The 21623-nt window shown below is 32.9% G+C and overlaps 1 protein-coding gene across 1 annotated transcript in view; it reads right to left on the reverse strand.

Moving 5' to 3' along the window:
- Window positions 1-6434: 6434 nt before the first annotated feature.
- Window positions 6435-21623, reverse strand: part of LOC139490970 (transcription termination factor 2-like) — a 58301-nt gene continuing 43112 nt past the window's right edge. The window contains exons 20-24 of the mRNA XM_071278142.1: window positions 10647-10714; window positions 9856-10092; window positions 8357-8431; window positions 7686-7769; window positions 6435-7127 (exon numbers count right to left, since the gene is read on the reverse strand). Of these exons, the coding sequence (XP_071134243.1) occupies window positions 7067-7127; window positions 7686-7769; window positions 8357-8431; window positions 9856-10092; window positions 10647-10714 (525 nt within the window). The 3' untranslated portion in view covers window positions 6435-7066. The remainder of the gene's footprint in view (window positions 7128-7685; window positions 7770-8356; window positions 8432-9855; window positions 10093-10646; window positions 10715-21623) is intronic.

Here is a 21623-nt window from a genome sequence, read left to right on the forward strand (position 1 = left end):
AACAAGAGTGTACACACTGAAATGTCTCGCCTTCTTTACTAATCATTGATATTATGTTGATAGTCCTAATAATAAAGCTTTATTACAACTGTCACATAATCTTAACATAAACCTAGAAAACTAAACATTGACCTTTGGACCATGAAAATGAGGTCAAGGTCAGATAAACCATGCCAGGTTGGCATGTACAGCTAACAATTCTTCCATACAACAAATAATATTGACTTATTGCTTATAGTTTAAGAAAAACAGACCAAAACACAAAAGCTTAACACTGAGCAATGAACCGTAAAAAATGAGATCAAGGTCAAACAAAACCTGCGCGACTGACATGTAGATCATGAAATATTTCCATACACCAAATATAGTTGACCTATTGCATATAGTATTAGAAAAACAGACCAAAACTCAAAAACTTAACTTTGACCACTGAACCATGAAAATGAGGTCAAGGTCATATGACACCTGCCAGGTAGACCTGTACACCTTACAACCATTCCATACACAAAATATAGAAAACCTATTGCAAACAGTATAAGAAAAACAGACCAAAACACAAAACTTAACTATAACCACTAATCCATGAAAATGAGGTCAAGGTCAGATGACACCTGCCAGTTGGACATGTACACCTTACACTGCTTCCATACACCGAATATACTAGACATATTGCTAATAGTATCTCAGATATGGACTTGACCACCAAAACTTAACCTTGTTCGCTGATCCATGAAATGAGGTAGAGGTCAAGTGAAAACTGTCTGACGGGCAAGAGGACCTTGCAAGGTATGCACATACCAAATATAGTTATCCTATTACTTATAATAAGAGAGAATTTAACATTACAAAAAATTTTAACTTTTTTTTCAAGTAGTCACTGAACCATGAAAATGAGGTCAAGGACATTGGACATGTGACTTGTAACATGAGGCAACCATATACAAAGTATGAAGCATCCAGGTCTTCCACCTTCTAAAATATTAAGCTTTTAAGAACTGAGCTAACATCGCCACCGCCGTAGGATCACTATCCCTATGTCGAGCTTTCTGCGAAAAAAGTCGCAGGCTTGACAAAAAAACTGCCCCAACCTGGATTACCAAATCGCCCCACTTGTGAACTGTGTTAAATCCCGTTAATATTACTCCTGCCAACTGGTCCCACCTAATGGAAATCGCCGAAATCTAGATAAATATATTATTAACCAGGATGAATTTAGTAATGCCAACTCGCCCCACTTATGGAAAAAGATGTTTTCCCATTGAATATAAGTTCAATTCCTTATATTACATTATGATACATTTAACAGGTTTCTATTTAATTGTTATGCAAATAACTAAGCTTCAAAACTTACAGTTATTCTTCAACAATCAGTTTTTTTTTAGAATTATATATAATTTCAGTATATATATCAATAATAGTAATTAAATTAATTTTCGGTTTCACTTTGTTTGTATTCTGTGTAGATTAGTTTTCATTAAAGTGGTGCGAGTTTTTATTTTTTGAATTATATATATATTAATCTTAATATTACCGTTTTTTTATAAGTAGGGCGTGTTGGCAGGAGTAATATTAAACATGATTTAACCAATTTCACATGTGGGGCGATTTGATAAATCAGTTTGTGGCGGTTTTTTAAAAAGTGGGGCGATTAACCAGTGGGGCGACTTGTCCTGCTTCCATTTGAAGGCCCCCTTGAAGGTTTTGTATGACTATATGAACCATCTTTCACGTAAAACCCCCATGTGCATTTTGAAAAGTTGTCAGATATGTTTCTAACTCCAGACAAAATCTACCGGTATGAATGAAAAAGAAGTTTTCAATTAAGGCTCTGTGGCCATAACAGCTGTCTCATTAGCATTTTAACCACTTCCCATATTTGCAATTAAAACAATAGAAGAAAATTATTCAACGCAAAAACAAAACTTACTTGTAAATATGAAATTCTCTTTATGGTATGAGTTTTTCTCATTGTTTGAGATTGTACAGTAGTACCTGTAACTGCTTATAACTATTTCTTATTCATTTTTGCTTGATAAACTCACTAAATATCATATACATTGTACCACATCTCCTTATTTTTATAAGCATTCCAATAACATGAACAATTATAATTCAATTCTATATATACCAAAGCAAAATGAACTGCACCACTTTCATTCACTAGTATGCATCTTTTGGCAAAATACAAGTTCTTAAATGACACAATATATATTTATTGATAAAAAAATAAAATTTAGTATACAACTCTTTAACAGGTATAAAAAAGCACAGCTGTGTCATAACTTGTGAAATCTGTGCTGAAAACATCGACATTGATGGTATTTGAGTAATTCCATATGTGAAGCTCAACATTAGCTCGTCAGTTGGTGGTGGACAGTTATAGTTCCTTCCTGCAGGCTAGGATGAATGACTTTTCAGGAAAACCAATTTCACAAATCAAAACTTTCCTCTAGATTTCTCCTACAATATTCATCCAGTTAAGTTCTTTTGTTTTAATTGGACACCGTCCTGATTTTTAATTTTGCAAACCATTCAGTCTCTTGCTTGCAAATGGTGCATGAAAATAGGATGGGTATGACAGTAGACAAGTCTCTTTAATGTGGGTTTGTGCCCTGAAAAAAGTTTTATAACTTAAGTTTTTTTGAAACTTGTGCAACACACATACCTAAATAACTATAACATAGAAGAGAGCATCATTCGTGTCAATGTTTCGTTCCTGTTTACATTGTCATTGATATTTTTTCAGAAAGCCTGAGGCATAGCTCATGAATTCCTGTTATTACATCCTAAATTAATATAATTACTGCTAGAATAATTATCAGCATGATATACGTACACTATCATTGTAAAGCCCAAGTCTTCAGTATATACAATTGTTGCATTCATTCACTCCTGTGTTCAGTCGTTCAAAAATATTTAAACATCAACAAATGAACTTTAATAAGGACAAGAAAACACTAGAAAAGATACGTACATACAACCCGTGTTTTATAAGTGTATTTGAAAGAGAAATATATCTGGTTAAACGATGTATAAAGGAGAAATATATCTGGTTAAACGATGTATAAAGGAGAAATATATCTGGTTAAACGATGTATAAAGGAGGAAAAATTGTAGATATTGCATAACGATGCTTTCTACCTAATAGCACGTGGATATGTTTACATATTTAGACTTGACCCAGTATGACCCGTACCTTGTAGGTCACCGCCGTCGTTTAAACATTAGACTACAGTCGTGTATAAGACAATAAAAAGCTAAAGCCTGTACTATTTGTGTGAAGTAAATGTGTTTGTTCTGTACATTTAAATTGTTTTACCTGATAGCAAGGACGTATATCTATCCGTTTCCTTCTCAATTCACTTTGTCAAATTCTTCGTACTTCTTCAAAACATACGTATTACTGCGCCCGGAAGTGAGAAAAATATGAGAAATCCTCGTAAAATAATGCTATCTTCAATTTTGTGGAATCCATTTTGTTATATTTATTATACAAAGATAAAAAAAGTTACGATTAATAATGAATTTGCATATCATTATACGGAACGTTTATGGACTATTTTCCATAGCTGTATGTCGGTCATTTTGGCGGGAAATCATGTACACATACACACGTAGATTGGCTGGTACCCGATCGTAATGTTACACATCCAATAGCTAATACCCGGAACGTAGTACCGGGAACCAGGATAATACGTAGACAACATACATAACTAATACCGAAATTGAAAACGCTTTACGGTTTCTCGTTCATAAACCGAATTCCGCTTTGATTTATAGAAGATGCAATATTAATCATGTTCAGTCGACTTTTCATTGTTTTATCAACGTCCGAAAGAATCTTTAGATGTCAGATAACACTCGAAATTGACCCGACTTCTTTCCACACGGAATACACATAATGATAGTTTGTAGTCAGGTTGACTGCTTATAATGCAAAATACACACTAATAACAAGTTCTATAAAACGAACAATACACACTGATCGTTTCTTTAGTCCCCAATGTAAATGAAAGAAACAAAAACCATATCATACCATAAAAAGAAGAGGAGAAATTCGAACATTTCCGGATCTATTTCTGGCCAAAAGACCCCCTGCAAAGATTGCGTATGAAAAGATGAACCCCATGACTTAAAAGTCAGGCCTTAAAGCACTGCCTTTAAAAATGTGTCCGGTAACTCGGCCAACAAACCAAGATGGCCGCCATGGCTAAAAATAGAACATGGGGGTAAAATGCAGTTTTTGGCTTATAACTAAAAAACCAAAGCATTAAGAGCAAATCTGACAGGAAGTAAAATTGTTGATCAGGTCACGATCTATCTGCCCTGGAATTTTCAGATGAATCGGATAATCGGTTGTTAGGTTGCTGCCCCTGAATTGGTAATTTTGAGGAAATTTTGCTGTTTTTTTGTTATTATCTTGAATATTATTATAGATAGAGATAAACTGTAAACAGCAATAATGTACAGCAAAGTAAGAACTAAAAATAAGTCAGTATGACCAAAATAGTCAATTGACCCCCTAAGGAGTTATTGCCCTTCATAGTCAATTTTTAACAATTTTCTTAAAATTTGAAGATTTTCAATAACATTTTCCACAGAAAGTACTGTTATAGATAGAGATAATTGTAAGCAGCAAGAATGTTTAGTAAAGTAAGATCTACAAACACATCACCATCACCAAAACACAAATTTGTCATGAATCCATCTGTGTCCATTGTTTAATATTCACATAGACCAAGGTGAGCGACACAGGCTCTTTAGAGCCTCTAGTTATTATTTAGAGAAGTCTGCTGATAGAGGACAGCATTGCTGGTAATCCTCTTAAACTTGATTGAGTTTTAGTTACTAATTATAGCAACATTAACATCATTTTCTGTAAAAATTCAAAAGAAAAGAAACATTTCTATTTAAATGATAGGATCCCCGATTGGTGATAAATTAATCTCCTCCAGTTTTCTACTATGGGTCTTAAAATATTTAAAAAAACTATTAACTAAAGATGTGAACCTAATTTTATGTATATAATTGGAGTATTACAGCCAACTGATAAGCAAGGTAAGAGAATCTCAAAATTATTATTTCAATAGTTTAAAAAGAATAATATTGAACATTGGCCAGAGTTGGCTACTGCCTTAGACTTGTCTTGTTCCACTCGAAAGCATTTTGCTGAAATGTTGCACTGCTTTATAATTGTATGATATATGTATCATAACATGATTAGTGCACACACAGAAATGTCTTGCCTGCCTTACTGACCCAGATAGAATTTACATTGAAACTGATAGTCTTAATGAGGTCAAGGTAAGATCCTGCCTGCCAGAATTGTACACCACACATTTCCATACACCAAAAAAGTTAATCTTTTGCTTTAGTGCGAAACAGACCTAACAGTGAAAAGTTAACACTTACTTTTGAACAATAAAAATGAGGTTAAGGTCAAATTAAGCCTGCTAGACTTATATTTACCCCACATAATTATTCTTTACACTGAATATAGTTGACATATGGCTTAATACTATCCTTATAAACAGAACTTAAAGAAAAGTTGACAGTGCCCACAAAACCATACAAGAAATTTCAAGGTCAGATTAGAAACTTGCTAGTCAGACATGTTCACCTTACAATCATTCTATACACTAAATATAGTTGACCTTATGCTTATAATATCTTGACCTGTAAATTAAACCATGATCACTGATCCATGATATGAGGTAGTGGTCAGGTGTATCCTACCTGTTGGACATGTTAATACTGCAAGGAACCCATATACCAAATATAGTTATCCTATTACTCATTATAAGTGAGCACTTCACTTTAAGAAAAACAAGAACGTTTCCCTATATATAGCTAGTAATAATATATATAGTATAATGCCCCATCCACACTATCATTTTCCATGTTCAGTGGACTGTAAAAATGGGTTAAAAACTCTTAATTTGGCATTAAAATTAGAAAGATCATATCATAGGGAACATGTGTACTAAGTTTCAAGTTGATTGGACTTCAACTCAATCAAAAACTACCTCGAACAAAAACTTTAACCTGAAGCGAGAGAGAAGGACGAACAAACAAACAGACGGACGCACAGACCAGAAAACATAATGCCAATAAATGGGGCATAAAAATTTTAACAAATAGTAGTAGTCACAAAACCATGAAAATAAGGTCGAGGATAATAGACCGTTGGTTTTCATGTTTAAATGGTTTTACTACTAGTCTTTTTTGGGGTCCTTTATAGCTTGCTATTTGGTGTGAGACAAGACTCTGTGTTGAAGACTTTGACCTATAATGGTTAACTTTTACAAATTGTGACTTGAATGGAGTGTTGTCTCATTGGCACTAATACCACATCTTCTAGTTCTTCTTATATCTATATATACTCCCAACCACATCTTCTAATTCTTCTTATATCTATATATGACAAGGGAAACTTTGTGGAAAAAGGTATCTGTATTTTAAAATATGGAGCTTTACATGAATATTTAACGCCAACTACTGGTTATGAGACCTAGGTCTTCAAATTCTGCAACTTTCATTGCAGGCAGACAAAACTAAATTTTTTCATTTCTAACATTTATTGCTGTATATTTTGTATCCCTGTAAGGCAATTTGAATTTAAAAGAAAAATGTATATAATACACAAAACTTTGACAGTACTATAAAAGGGAAAACTTTTTCTTTACACTTTTTTGCATAGGAATGATTGACAACTAATGGTATTCATAGAAAAAATATACAGCTCTTCAAGACTATTTTTGTCAACTCAGTATAGTCGTAATTTTTTTTGAAAATAACTGTTCAATGTCGAAGATTCTAGTATTTTAACAATATAAAGTATAAAAACCTGCATCTTTTTTTTTTGCATCATATTGCACTATAAAAGTTCTGAATTATGCATGTAATAAATGTAAATCCCCAATACAAATATGTCTTTATCAAATAAATGACATATAAAAAAACACAGAGATCTAATAAAAAAATCTAAAATCGTTATATAGCTACTATTAAATAAATAAAGCAATTAAAATGCATGTTAATGTATGTCCATATAGTTTACTATCCATCATACACCAAATATCATCCTGAGATCCTGTAATGTTAGCTTGGAACTTGTTGCCTTTGATCTAAAAAAATAAATAATATAACAGTATAATATTATTTTCTATATTCTAATTGGATTTGTTCAGAAAGAGTTACATGGTCAACTGTATCCTTAAAGGTCGACTAAAAATGGTACGTAGAAAAGTGATTTGCAAATATTTTCCAAATTCTTAAAAAATACAAATGAACAAACCTAAGTTATCGTACTAATTAATGTTAGGAATTTTGTTCTATTCCCTGCAAATTTAAAAAAATAAATAAATAATAAAATGACAATTGTAACTTTGTTTGAGGATATATTAGTGTCTCGTAAGTCAGATTTTTGGCTGGATATTGGTTGTTTTATTTTGTATGTTTATTATGTATGAATTATTTTTATTGCAATCAATATGTAGCACTTTAATAAACAAATTATTTATTTGTTTATTAGTGTCTCAAAGACTATAACTGAATATGTTTTCTAAATTTAACTAAAATCCATTGATTGGTTTCATGAGGATCACAGACTAAAAGCTAACATGTCACAAAATATATAATGTAGATTAAAATCTGGCTGCTCACAAATGATAATAAAAACATACCCTGTCAACACATTATCAGCAAGTTTTTTCTTACTATCCTGAAGTTGTACAATTTTCTCTTCCACTGTATCTTTACACAGAAATCTGTCAAAATAAAATAAACATGCAGATATTTGCAGTTTGTGGATATATTAATAATTTTAATGCATTTCTGTTATTTTACATTAATTTTATTTCATATATCTTTTTCCTTGTAAATCTCAATCTAAATCTATAGCATGTAAAGAAGGATTTCTGGTAAAAAGAAATGCACAACAAACTCTTTCTACAAAAGAATGGCAAATAAGAGTTTCAATGGTAAATTTGTGGGGATGTAATCTGTTGGGTTCTTTTTAATAATTAAACAATTAATATGATCTTGAGCATGACATCCCATCCCTGGTAAAATCTATTTTGCAGTAAATGGTATTTAACAATAAATTATGCCAATAGCTCACACTAGTCATAGGGTTAGAATAAAGTTAATTTTTTTTAAATCTCTTTTTCACGATTCTTTTTTAATGAGTGCTTATGAATTAAGGTGACTTACCTTTAAAGAAAAAGTGGATTCAATATAAATATATCTTAATATTTCCAATTTCAAAGTTATTCATTAAAAACTGTCCCAATTGAAAATTTAAGGAAACCCCTTTATGAACTGTAATGTTTTCTCATGTTTATCTAATCTTTACCTGTGTATCATGACATCTCTGGTCTGTCCTACTCTATATATTCTATCACAAGCTTGATCTTCTAATGCTGGGTTCCTGCAAAAAAGGAATATAAAAGGTCAAGGCATTTATATCTATAGACTACAACATATCTGACTTTGGTCATTGTTGTAGGTCGTACAGTGACCTATAGTTGTTGGTTTCTGTGTCCTTTGGTCTCTTGTTGAGAGTTTTCTCATTGGCAATCATACCACACCTCTTTTTTATATTTATACATTGCAACTATTCTTTTTAGTACATAAATGTATAAAAGTTTGAAGTATTATTATAACAATGGCAAAAGGTGCTCTTAATTTGGACTGTTCAAGTTTGGTTAAATGGAATATAGATTATAGATACAATGTAATATTACGGATTACAAATGTGTCGAGGTTTGTGATTGGATAACAACACAGAGATGTCAGTATATATTCAGGAAACTGCCGGGGTATATGCGACGTTTTTATCCCCAATTGGAACCTCAAAAACGTCATCATAAAACCGGTTACTATGTGACGTAGTCAAAAGCTATCAGACTGTCAGAGGCTTACAGAGGGAAAATAATGACGTGCTTCAGTCAATAATACATTTTTGATACAAAATCACGCATTTTACACTTTTAATACTTAAATTTAATGTTAAAAACGTTATTATAAATTATTACATACACGATAAAATTATGTTCACAGCAAATTAGAAAATCCTTCACGTATGCAGAACATATCAGGTTGGGTTTTTCAATATATATGTGTTGTCAACAAATACCTGCACTGGAAAATAACATTAAGTCAGGGGTAATCCGTAATATATGTGTAATTCAGGTCTCAGAAAGGGTATATACTGTGACATTCCCGGCTTAGGGCTTATATCCCCTTCGCCTTCGGCTCAGGGGATTTAAACTCTAAGCCGGGAATGTCCCTGTCTGAGACCTGAATAACATATATTATCGCTATTTTGTGCATTTTTCCTTTGATCTTTTTTTGTGATAATTTTTCATATCATGCTACTCGCTTGAGATGGAAAATTATCGCTAGAAACTAAGGAGCCATGTGGCGTTGCTAACGAAATTGACATGAAATTAACAATGTTGTCATAGGTAAAATTGCGATAAACAGATTATCATTGGTCATCTCAACTCGATTGCTTTTCTCACTTTCGCCGTGACCAGCTCAAGTGAGAAAATCAATCTCGTTGAGATAACCAAGGATAATCTATAATTACATTTGATGATATTTAATGCTGAGACAATAAGTGAAATTCAAATATTAAAGAATACCATATTCTGATTTTCAAATGTCATAATAAAAAACATGAGAAAAATTATTCTTTGACGATCTCATAACAAATTTACAAACTCCCTGTTATTGAACTTATAATCAAATATGTGAAAAAATGGTTCAAGAAAGAAAATTCATAAATAAAGTTAATACAACATGCAATATACAACCTGTGCACACAAATAAATGTAGTATAAAACATACCAATGTTGATCTAGCAAGAACAGATGGTTTCCTCCAATCAGATTTAGACCAACACCACCAGCTCTCAGGGACACCAACATTACTTCAGATCCTTTGGGATTGGTGTTGAAATCTTCTACAAATTCATTTCTCTTTTTAGGAGGAATGTTGCCCTGGATGACACTATACTTAACACCCATTCTATCTAGATGGACAGCTATTATATCTAACATCTTAGTCCACTGTGACACAATTACACTAAAACATCAATTATGAAATACATTATATATTCACAAATGTATAAAAGAAAAAAAATGATTAAAATTCAAAACTGACACATTGGTTCATTATTTTTCATGACTATGCATCAATTTCAGAAGACATAATATATCAAGAGCCTTAAAAAGTCTTTACAGCTAATTTCCTTTTTAGTAGAGTAAAACTTTGGTAGACTTGCTTGCTCTGTTTGTATATATATCAATTCAAGTTTTATGATTAAGATTGACATCTCAAACAATATATATAGGCATATTTTAACCTGTATATATTATATTTTAATTTGATTAGATGTTATCTCAATTACAATTGTACGATAAACAAACAAAGCAAGCAAGCTAACCAAAGTCTTGCTTTACATACATTAGGAAATTAGCTGTAAAATATTACAAAATTTAACTATACTCTTGTTTTGTTGCATTATTATTCAGTATGTCAAGGTTTAAAATAGTGAAATAGGATAATATGACACAAATTGTTAAAAAGTTGAAGGATTTTATAAACATCATGAAGAAAAAGAAAAAAAATGGGAATACCTTTTCTGCCTTCTGCTCTTTTCTGAAGAATCCCTTATTTCTCTCAATTTCTTCATTACCGCCTCAACCTGAAATTTATAATATTTAAAGTAGCAATTCACTATTGAATATATATATTCATTGGCAATCATACCACATCTCCCTTCTTCTATTTTCAAGTATTTCACTAACTGGTGCGAAGAAAATTGTTTACAATGAATGTACAACTTGTTGATCACCCAGTCCAAAAGTCTCCATTTTCTTTTGCCTCAAAAAAATTAAAAAGAATCAAAATAAGAAATCATTGTGCAAAATTTGGAAAATCAATATTTTTGGGTTATTTCCAGATTAATTTTTACAACATTTTTTGTTTTTGTGCGCCATAATTACATTACTGCTAATTTAGAAATTTTTTGTGATGGTTTTATCATTGTAAAAATTAGGATGAATATGTGTCGGAAATTAAAAGGATGTATTTTATATTTTGATAGCACTATTTGTATGCAGCATTTCTTGACATTGTAATTATTAAGGTCTTTCCTTTTACTAAAGGGAAAGACCTTACTGTATTTCTTCTGATTATTATTATTATTAAGTCTTTCCACTTTTCTGTGGAAAGACTTATTGTTTTTGTTCTGATTATTATTATTAGGTCTTTCCACTTTTCTGTGGAAAGCCTATTGTATTTGTTCTGATTATTATTATTATTATTTTTTTTTTTTTTCCGCCAAATTTTGTTCTTGCGATAAATGTTTGTTTCGCAATATGTCGCTTAGATTTTTTTCATATTGTATCGCATAGTTTATGCGCTTTTAAATTTCACCCTGCTAAGCCGAACCATTTTCTTTGTAAGAGTTATCTCCCTATTCACTGTTTGTCATGTGTGTGCATCTCCTTCGTAACAAAATAAGAAAGCGACAAAATTCTTTTTACAAATTGTTCGTTACATCCTCAGGAATTTTTGGCTAATTTGGATTGAAGCGATTCGATGAAATTTTATAGGAGTTATGTACCTTTACGGAATAAATTTGTCGGTATGTTTTTTTAACTCATAAACCGTTAACCGTATAACCCTGGAATGTTTTTATTTGAGTCCCCTGGGTCCTAACTTAGAAAATTAGGTCAAGGTCAAAGGTCAAGGTCATATTTTAGATTTTCATATGTCTTTGATTTCCCTATAATTCTTGAATGGTTATTGATACAGAAAATTTAAGCAGTGAAAAATGTTCAGTACTTCAAGGGGCAACTTTGTTACATTATGACTGTATTGGTTTTACCATTATGTAAGGGACATAACCCCCATTGATGGTTTATAAAAAGCCATTATTAGGCAAAACTCTTAAACAAAAGGTCCTTGACCCATAGGGTCTTTTGCAATGACATTGTGAAGCAATGACCTTGACAAAGGTCACAAGGTCAAAGGTCAAGGTCATGTACATATGTGATTTGGGGCCCTACTTGAAGAATTTTATGTGTGTTTGCCAACCAACCAACCAGTCAATCAATCAATCAATCATGATTATGATCAATCAACCAATAATGATCATGATCAATCAACCAATCATGATCATGATTAATCAATCAATCAATCAATCATGTTTCCGTCTCATGTGTTTAATATAGGGTTCAAGATCTCCTTTGTTTCTTTTTCGCTGTTTCAATTGACCCTTTCCAACGTGTTTAACCAACCAACCAACCAACCAACCAACCAACCAACCAACCAACCACTCAATCAATCAATCAATCAATCAATCAATCAATCAATCAATCAATCAATCAATCAATCATGATCAATCAATCATGTTTCCGTCTCGTCTCGTGTGTTTAATATAGGGTCCAAGATCTTCTTTGTTTCTTTTTCGCTGTTTCAATTGGCCCTATCCAACGTGTTTAACCAACCAACCAACCAACCAACCAACCAACCAACCAACCAACCAACCAACCAATCAATCAATCAATCAATCAATCAATCAATCAATCAATCAATCAATCAATCAATCAATCAATCAATCATGTTTCCGTCTCGTGTGTTTAATATAGGGTCCAAGATCTTTTTTGTTTCTTTTTCGCTGTTTCAATTGGCCCTATCCAACGTGTTTTACCAACCAACCAACCAACTAATCAATCAATCAATCAATCAATCATGATCATGATCAATTAATCATGATCAATCAATCATGATCATGATCAATCAATCATGTTTCATGAAAAATTGAAATTTAATATTGTTCTTGCGTCACTTCTGAAAAAAAAATCCACATGTACTCTGAAACTACAAATACAATCGACCTCAAAATTTGCAGTCAGCAGGGCATACATGTACTAAAAGTTTATAAAAAAACTTGGTGCAGATATCTCTCAAAGCTTTTCCTAGAGAAAAGAAATTGCAATGCCGTAAAAATTGCTTGCTAGGTCCGTCAATTTCAGTAAAAGCCTACAATAAAATGTCCGCTCCGAGATTGAAATACTAATCTGTGTTACAAACAGGTGCTGAAAAATGTACATTATCAGAAAATAATCAATAAATGTGTTTTAAAGTTACACCGGATCAAATAAATCCAAATCATGCACTGCTTGCGATCTGTCATCAAAATGTCAATTTCCTACAATGACAAAAGAAATTACATTGTGTGCATTCCGTCTCTATACATGTTGTTTGTTCAAAGTCCCCACCTAAAAAGGAATAAAAAGACTATCTTTTCGTTATTATAAACCCGTGTCACGTGATGTGGCGCGCGCGCTGTACCTAAAATAAAAGAAAAACTTTCCAAACTAAACATGAAACTTCTCCGGTAACAATAATATAGACCCCATACAGAAACAAACAAACAAACAAACAAACAAACAAACAAACAAACAAACAAACAAACAAACCCCCCTCCCAATTCAATTAATTTTAAAGGGGGAAAGACCCCCTACAATTGCTTTTTTAAAGCAATTGATTTATATTGTAAAAAACCTTTTTAACCATTCTGTTCCGTTAATAAAAAAAAATAAAAATCTCCCCGAGACCCCCTTTTGCCCCCCCCCCTTTTTTTTTAACCCTCCACTTACAACTGAATGTAGGTTGTGTACTATCTATCCTATCAACGTAAAACGAACGACAACTCCGGTTTTTTCCATATTATTAGGTCTTTCCACTTTTCTGTGGAAAGCCTATTGTATTTGTTCTGATTATTATTATTATTATTTTTTTTTTTTTTCCGCCAAATTTTGTTCTTGCGATAAATGTTTGTTTCGCAATATGTCGCTTAGATTTTTTTCATATTGTATCGCATAGTTTATGCGCTTTTAAATTTCACCCTGCTAAGCCGAACCATTTTCTTTGTAAGAGTTATCTCCCTATTCACTGTTTGTCATGTGTGTGCATCTCCTTCGTAACAAAATAAGAAAGCGACAAAATTCTTTTTACAAATTGTTCGTTACATCCTCAGGAATTTTTGGCTAATTTGGATTGAAGCGATTCGATGAAATTTTATAGGAGTTATGTACCTTTACGGAATAAATTTGTCGGTATGTTTTTTTAACTCATAAACCGTTAACCGTATAACCCTGGAATGTTTTTATTTGAGTCCCCTGGGTCCTAACTTAGAAAATTAGGTCAAGGTCAAAGGTCAAGGTCATATTTTAGATTTTCATATGTCTTTGATTTCCCTATAATTCTTGAATGGTTATTGATACAGAAAATTTAAGCAGTGAAAAATGTTCAGTACTTCAAGGGGCAACTTTGTTACATTATGACTGTATTGGTTTTACCATTATGTAAGGGACATAACCCCCATTGATGGTTTATAAAAAGCCATTATTAGGCAAAACTCTTAAACAAAAGGTCCTTGACCCATAGGGTCTTTTGCAATGACATTGTGAAGCAATGACCTTGACAAAGGTCACAAGGTCAAAGGTCAAGGTCATGTACATATGTGATTTGGGGCCCTACTTGAAGAATTTTATGTGTGTTTGCCAACCAACCAACCAGTCAATCAATCAATCAATCATGATTATGATCAATCAACCAATAATGATCATGATCAATCAACCAATCATGATCATGATTAATCAATCAATCAATCAATCATGTTTCCGTCTCATGTGTTTAATATAGGGTTCAAGATCTCCTTTGTTTCTTTTTCGCTGTTTCAATTGACCCTTTCCAACGTGTTTAACCAACCAACCAACCAACCAACCAACCAACCAACCAACCAACCAACCAACCACTCAATCAATCAATCAATCAATCAATCAATCAATCAATCAATCAATCAATCAATCAATCATGATCAATCAATCATGTTTCCGTCTCGTCTCGTGTGTTTAATATAGGGTCCAAGATCTTCTTTGTTTCTTTTTCGCTGTTTCAATTGGCCCTATCCAACGTGTTTAACCAACCAACCAACCAACCAACCAACCAACCAACCAACCAACCAACCAATCAATCAATCAATCAATCAATCAATCAATCAATCAATCAATCAATCAATCAATCAATCAATCAATCAATCATGTTTCCGTCTCGTGTGTTTAATATAGGGTCCAAGATCTTTTTTGTTTCTTTTTCGCTGTTTCAATTGGCCCTATCCAACGTGTTTTACCAACCAACCAACCAACTAATCAATCAATCAATCAATCAATCATGATCATGATCAATTAATCATGATCAATCAATCATGATCATGATCAATCAATCATGTTTCATGAAAAATTGAAATTTAATATTGTTCTTGCGTCACTTCTGAAAAAAAAATCCACATGTACTCTGAAACTACAAATACAATCGACCTCAAAATTTGCAGTCAGCAGGGCATACATGTACTAAAAGTTTATAAAAAAACTTGGTGCAGATATCTCTCAAAGCTTTTCCTAGAGAAAAGAAATTGCAATGCCGTAAAAATTGCTTGCTAGGTCCGTCAATTTCAGTAAAAGCCTACAATAAAATGTCCGCTCCGAGATTGAAATACTAATCTGTGTTACAAACAGGTGCTGAAAAATGTACATTATCAGAAAATAATCAATAAATGTGTTTTAAAGTTACACCGGATCAAATAAATCCAAATCATGCACTGCTTGCGATCTGTCATCAAAATGTCAATTTCCTACAATGACAAAAGAAATTACATTGTGTGCATTCCGTCTCTATACATGTTGTTTGTTCAAAGTCCCCACCTAAAAAGGAATAAAAAGACTATCTTTTCGTTATTATAAACCCGTGTCACGTGATGTGGCGCGCGCGCTGTACCTAAAATAAAAGAAAAACTTTCCAAACTAAACATGAAACTTCTCCGGTAACAATAATATAGACCCCATACAGAAACAAACAAACAAACAAACAAACAAACAAACAAACAAACAAACAAACAAACAAACCCCCCTCCCAATTCAATTAATTTTAAAGGGGGAAAGACCCCCTACAATTGCTTTTTTAAAGCAATTGATTTATATTGTAAAAAACCTTTTTAACCATTCTGTTCCGTTAATAAAAAAAAATAAAAATCTCCCCGAGACCCCCTTTTGCCCCCCCCCCCTTTTTTTTTAACCCTCCACTTACAACTGAATGTAGGTTGTGTACTATCTATCCTATCAACGTAAAACGAACGACAACTCCGGTTTTTTCCATATTATTAGGTCTTTCCACTTTTCTGTGGAAAGCCTATTGTATTTGTTCTGATTATTATTATTATTATTTTTTTTTTTTTTCCGCCAAATTTTGTTCTTGCGATAAATGTTTGTTTCGCAATATGTCGCTTAGATTTTTTTCATATTGTATCGCATAGTTTATGCGCTTTTAAATTTCACCCTGCTAAGCCGAACCATTTTCTTTGTAAGAGTTATCTCCCTATTCACTGTTTGTCATGTGTGTGCATCTCCTTCGTAACAAAATAAGAAAGCGACAAAATTCTTTTTACAAATTGTTCGTTACATCCTCAGGAATTTTTGGCTAATTTGGATTGAAGCGATTCGATGAAATTTTATAGGAGTTATGTACCTTTACGGAATAAATTTGTCGGTATGTTTTTTTAACTCATAAACCGTTAACCGTATAACCCTGGAATGTTTTTATTTGAGTCCCCTGGGTCCTAACTTAGAAAATTAGGTCAAGGTCAAAGGTCAAGGTCATATTTTAGATTTTCATATGTCTTTGATTTCCCTATAATTCTTGAATGGTTATTGATACAGAAAATTTAAGCAGTGAAAAATGTTCAGTACTTCAAGGGGCAACTTTGTTACATTATGACTGTATTGGTTTTACCATTATGTAAGGGACATAACCCCCATTGATGGTTTATAAAAAGCCATTATTAGGCAAAACTCTTAAACAAAAGGTCCTTGACCCATAGGGTCTTTTGCAATGACATTGTGAAGCAATGACCTTGACAAAGGTCACAAGGTCAAAGGTCAAGGTCATGTACATATGTGATTTGGGGCCCTACTTGAAGAATTTTATGTGTGTTTGCCAACCAACCAACCAGTCAATCAATCAATCAATCATGATTATGATCAATCAACCAATAATGATCATGATCAATCAACCAATCATGATCATGATTAATCAATCAATCAATCAATCATGTTTCCGTCTCATGTGTTTAATATAGGGTTCAAGATCTCCTTTGTTTCTTTTTCGCTGTTTCAATTGACCCTTTCCAACGTGTTTAACCAACCAACCAACCAACCAACCAACCAACCAACCAACCACTCAATCAATCAATCAATCAATCAATCAATCAATCAATCAATCAATCAATCAATCAATCATGATCAATCAATCATGTTTCCGTCTCGTCTCGTGTGTTTAATATAGGGTCCAAGATCTTCTTTGTTTCTTTTTCGCTGTTTCAATTGGCCCTATCCAACGTGTTTAACCAACCAACCAACCAACCAACCAACCAACCAACCAACCAACCAACCAACCAATCAATCAATCAATCAATCAATCAATCAATCAATCAATCAATCAATCAATCAATCAATCAATCAATCAATCATGTTTCCGTCTCGTGTGTTTAATATAGGGTCCAAGATCTTTTTTGTTTCTTTTTCGCTGTTTCAATTGGCCCTATCCAACGTGTTTTACCAACCAACCAACCAACTAATCAATCAATCAATCAATCAATCATGATCATGATCAATTAATCATGATCAATCAATCATGATCATGATCAATCAATCATGTTTCATGAAAAATTGAAATTTAATATTGTTCTTGCGTCACTTCTGAAAAAAAAATCCACATGTACTCTGAAACTACAAATACAATCGACCTCAAAATTTGCAGTCAGCAGGGCATACATGTACTAAAAGTTTATAAAAAAACTTGGTGCAGATATCTCTCAAAGCTTTTCCTAGAGAAAAGAAATTGCAATGCCGTAAAAATTGCTTGCTAGGTCCGTCAATTTCAGTAAAAGCCTACAATAAAATGTCCGCTCCGAGATTGAAATACTAATCTGTGTTACAAACAGGTGCTGAAAAATGTACATTATCAGAAAATAATCAATAAATGTGTTTTAAAGTTACACCGGATCAAATAAATCCAAATCATGCACTGCTTGCGATCTGTCATCAAAATGTCAATTTCCTACAATGACAAAAGAAATTACATTGTGTGCATTCCGTCTCTATACATGTTGTTTGTTCAAAGTCCCCACCTAAAAAGGAATAAAAAGACTATCTTTTCGTTATTATAAACCCGTGTCACGTGATGTGGCGCGCGCGCTGTACCTAAAATAAAAGAAAAACTTTCCAAACTAAACATGAAACTTCTCCGGTAACAATAATATAGACCCCATACAGAAACAAACAAACAAACAAACAAACAAACAAACAAACAAACAAACAAACAAACAAACCCCCCTCCCAATTCAATTAATTTTAAAGGGGGAAAGACCCCCTACAATTGCTTTTTTAAAGCAATTGATTTATATTGTAAAAAACCTTTTTAACCATTCTGTTCCGTTAATAAAAAAAAATAAAAATCTCCCCGAGACCCCCTTTTGCCCCCCCCCCTTTTTTTTTAACCCTCCACTTACAACTGAATGTAGGTTGTGTACTATCTATCCTATCAACGTAAAACGAACGACAACTCCGGTTTTTTCCATATTATTAGGTCTTTCCACTTTTCTGTGGAAAGCCTATTGTATTTGTTCTGATTATTATTATTATTATTTTTTTTTTTTTTCCGCCAAATTTTGTTCTTGCGATAAATGTTTGTTTCGCAATATGTCGCTTAGATTTTTTTCATATTGTATCGCATAGTTTATGCGCTTTTAAATTTCACCCTGCTAAGCCGAACCATTTTCTTTGTAAGAGTTATCTCCCTATTCACTGTTTGTCATGTGTGTGCATCTCCTTCGTAACAAAATAAGAAAGCGACAAAATTCTTTTTACAAATTGTTCGTTACATCCTCAGGAATTTTTGGCTAATTTGGATTGAAGCGATTCGATGAAATTTTATAGGAGTTATGTACCTTTACGGAATAAATTTGTCGGTATGTTTTTTTAACTCATAAACCGTTAACCGTATAACCCTGGAATGTTTTTATTTGAGTCCCCTGGGTCCTAACTTAGAAAATTAGGTCAAGGTCAAAGGTCAAGGTCATATTTTAGATTTTCATATGTCTTTGATTTCCCTATAATTCTTGAATGGTTATTGATACAGAAAATTTAAGCAGTGAAAAATGTTCAGTACTTCAAGGGGCAACTTTGTTACATTATGACTGTATTGGTTTTACCATTATGTAAGGGACATAACCCCCATTGATGGTTTATAAAAAGCCATTATTAGGCAAAACTCTTAAACAAAAGGTCCTTGACCCATAGGGTCTTTTGCAATGACATTGTGAAGCAATGACCTTGACAAAGGTCACAAGGTCAAAGGTCAAGGTCATGTACATATGTGATTTGGGGCCCTACTTGAAGAATTTTATGTGTGTTTGCCAACCAACCAACCAGTCAATCAATCAATCAATCATGATTATGATCAATCAACCAATAATGATCATGATCAATCAACCAATCATGATCATGATTAATCAATCAATCAATCAATCATGTTTCCGTCTCATGTGTTTAATATAGGGTTCAAGATCTCCTTTGTTTCTTTTTCGCTGTTTCAATTGACCCTTTCCAACGTGTTTAACCAACCAACCAACCAACCAACCAACCAACCAACCAACCAACCAACCAACCACTCAATCAATCAATCAATCAATCAATCAATCAATCAATCAATCAATCAATCAATCAATCATGATCAATCAATCATGTTTCCGTCTCGTCTCGTGTGTTTAATATAGGGTCCAAGATCTTCTTTGTTTCTTTTTCGCTGTTTCAATTGGCCCTATCCAACGTGTTTAACCAACCAACCAACCAACCAACCAACCAACCAACCAACCAACCAACCAATCAATCAATCAATCAATCAATCAATCAATCAATCAATCAATCAATCAATCAATCAATCAATCAATCATGTTTCCGTCTCGTGTGTTTAATATAGGGTCCAAGATCTTTTTTGTTTCTTTTTCGCTGTTTCAATTGGCCCTATCCAACGTGTTTTACCAACCAACCAACCAACTAATCAATCAATCAATCAATCAATCATGATCATGATCAATTAATCATGATCAATCAATCATGATCATGATCAATCAATCATGTTTCATGAAAAATTGAAATTTAATATTGTTCTTGCGTCACTTCTGAAAAAAAAATCCACATGTACTCTGAAACTACAAATACAATCGACCTCAAAATTTGCAGTCAGCAGGGCATACATGTACTAAAAGTTTATAAAAAAACTTGGTGCAGATATCTCTCAAAGCTTTTCCTAGAGAAAAGAAATTGCAATGCCGTAAAAATTGCTTGCTAGGTCCGTCAATTTCAGTAAAAGCCTACAATAAAATGTCCGCTCCGAGATTGAAATACTAATCTGTGTTACAAACAGGTGCTGAAAAATGTACATTATCAGAAAATAATCAATAAATGTGTTTTAAAGTTACACCGGATCAAATAAATCCAAATCATGCACTGCTTGCGATCTGTCATCAAAATGTCAATTTCCTACAATGACAAAAGAAATTACATTGTGTGCATTCCGTCTCTATACATGTTGTTTGTTCAAAGTCCCCACCTAAAAAGGAATAAAAAGACTATCTTTTCGTTATTATAAACCCGTGTCACGTGATGTGGCGCGCGCGCTGTACCTAAAATAAAAGAAAAACTTTCCAAACTAAACATGAAACTTCTCCGGTAACAATAATATAGACCCCATACAGAAACAAACAAACAAACAAACAAACAAACAAACAAACAAACAAACAAACAAACAAACCCCCCTCCCAATTCAATTAATTTTAAAGGGGGAAAGACCCCCTACAATTGCTTTTTTAAAGCAATTGATTTATATTGTAAAAAACCTTTTTAACCATTCTGTTCCGTTAATAAAAAAAAATAAAAATCTCCCCGAGACCCCCTTTTGCCCCCCCCCCTTTTTTTTTAACCCTCCACTTACAACTGAATGTAGGTTGTGTACTATCTATCCTATCAACGTAAAACGAACGACAACTCCGGTTTTTTCCATATTATTAGGTCTTTCCACTTTTCTGTGGAAAGCCTATTGTATTTGTTCTGATTATTATTATTATTATTTTTTTTTTTTTTCCGCCAAATTTTGTTCTTGCGATAAATGTTTGTTTCGCAATATGTCGCTTAGATTTTTTTCATATTGTATCGCATAGTTTATGCGCTTTTAAATTTCACCCTGCTAAGCCGAACCATTTTCTTTGTAAGAGTTATCTCCCTATTCACTGTTTGTCATGTGTGTGCATCTCCTTCGTAACAAAATAAGAAAGCGACAAAATTCTTTTTACAAATTGTTCGTTACATCCTCAGGAATTTTTGGCTAATTTGGATTGAAGCGATTCGATGAAATTTTATAGGAGTTATGTACCTTTACGGAATAAATTTGTCGGTATGTTTTTTTAACTCATAAACCGTTAACCGTAT

This window comes from Mytilus edulis, chromosome 10, assembly GCF_963676685.1.
Source record: "Mytilus edulis chromosome 10, xbMytEdul2.2, whole genome shotgun sequence".
In the NCBI taxonomy this organism is placed as follows: domain Eukaryota; kingdom Metazoa; phylum Mollusca; class Bivalvia; order Mytilida; family Mytilidae; genus Mytilus; species Mytilus edulis.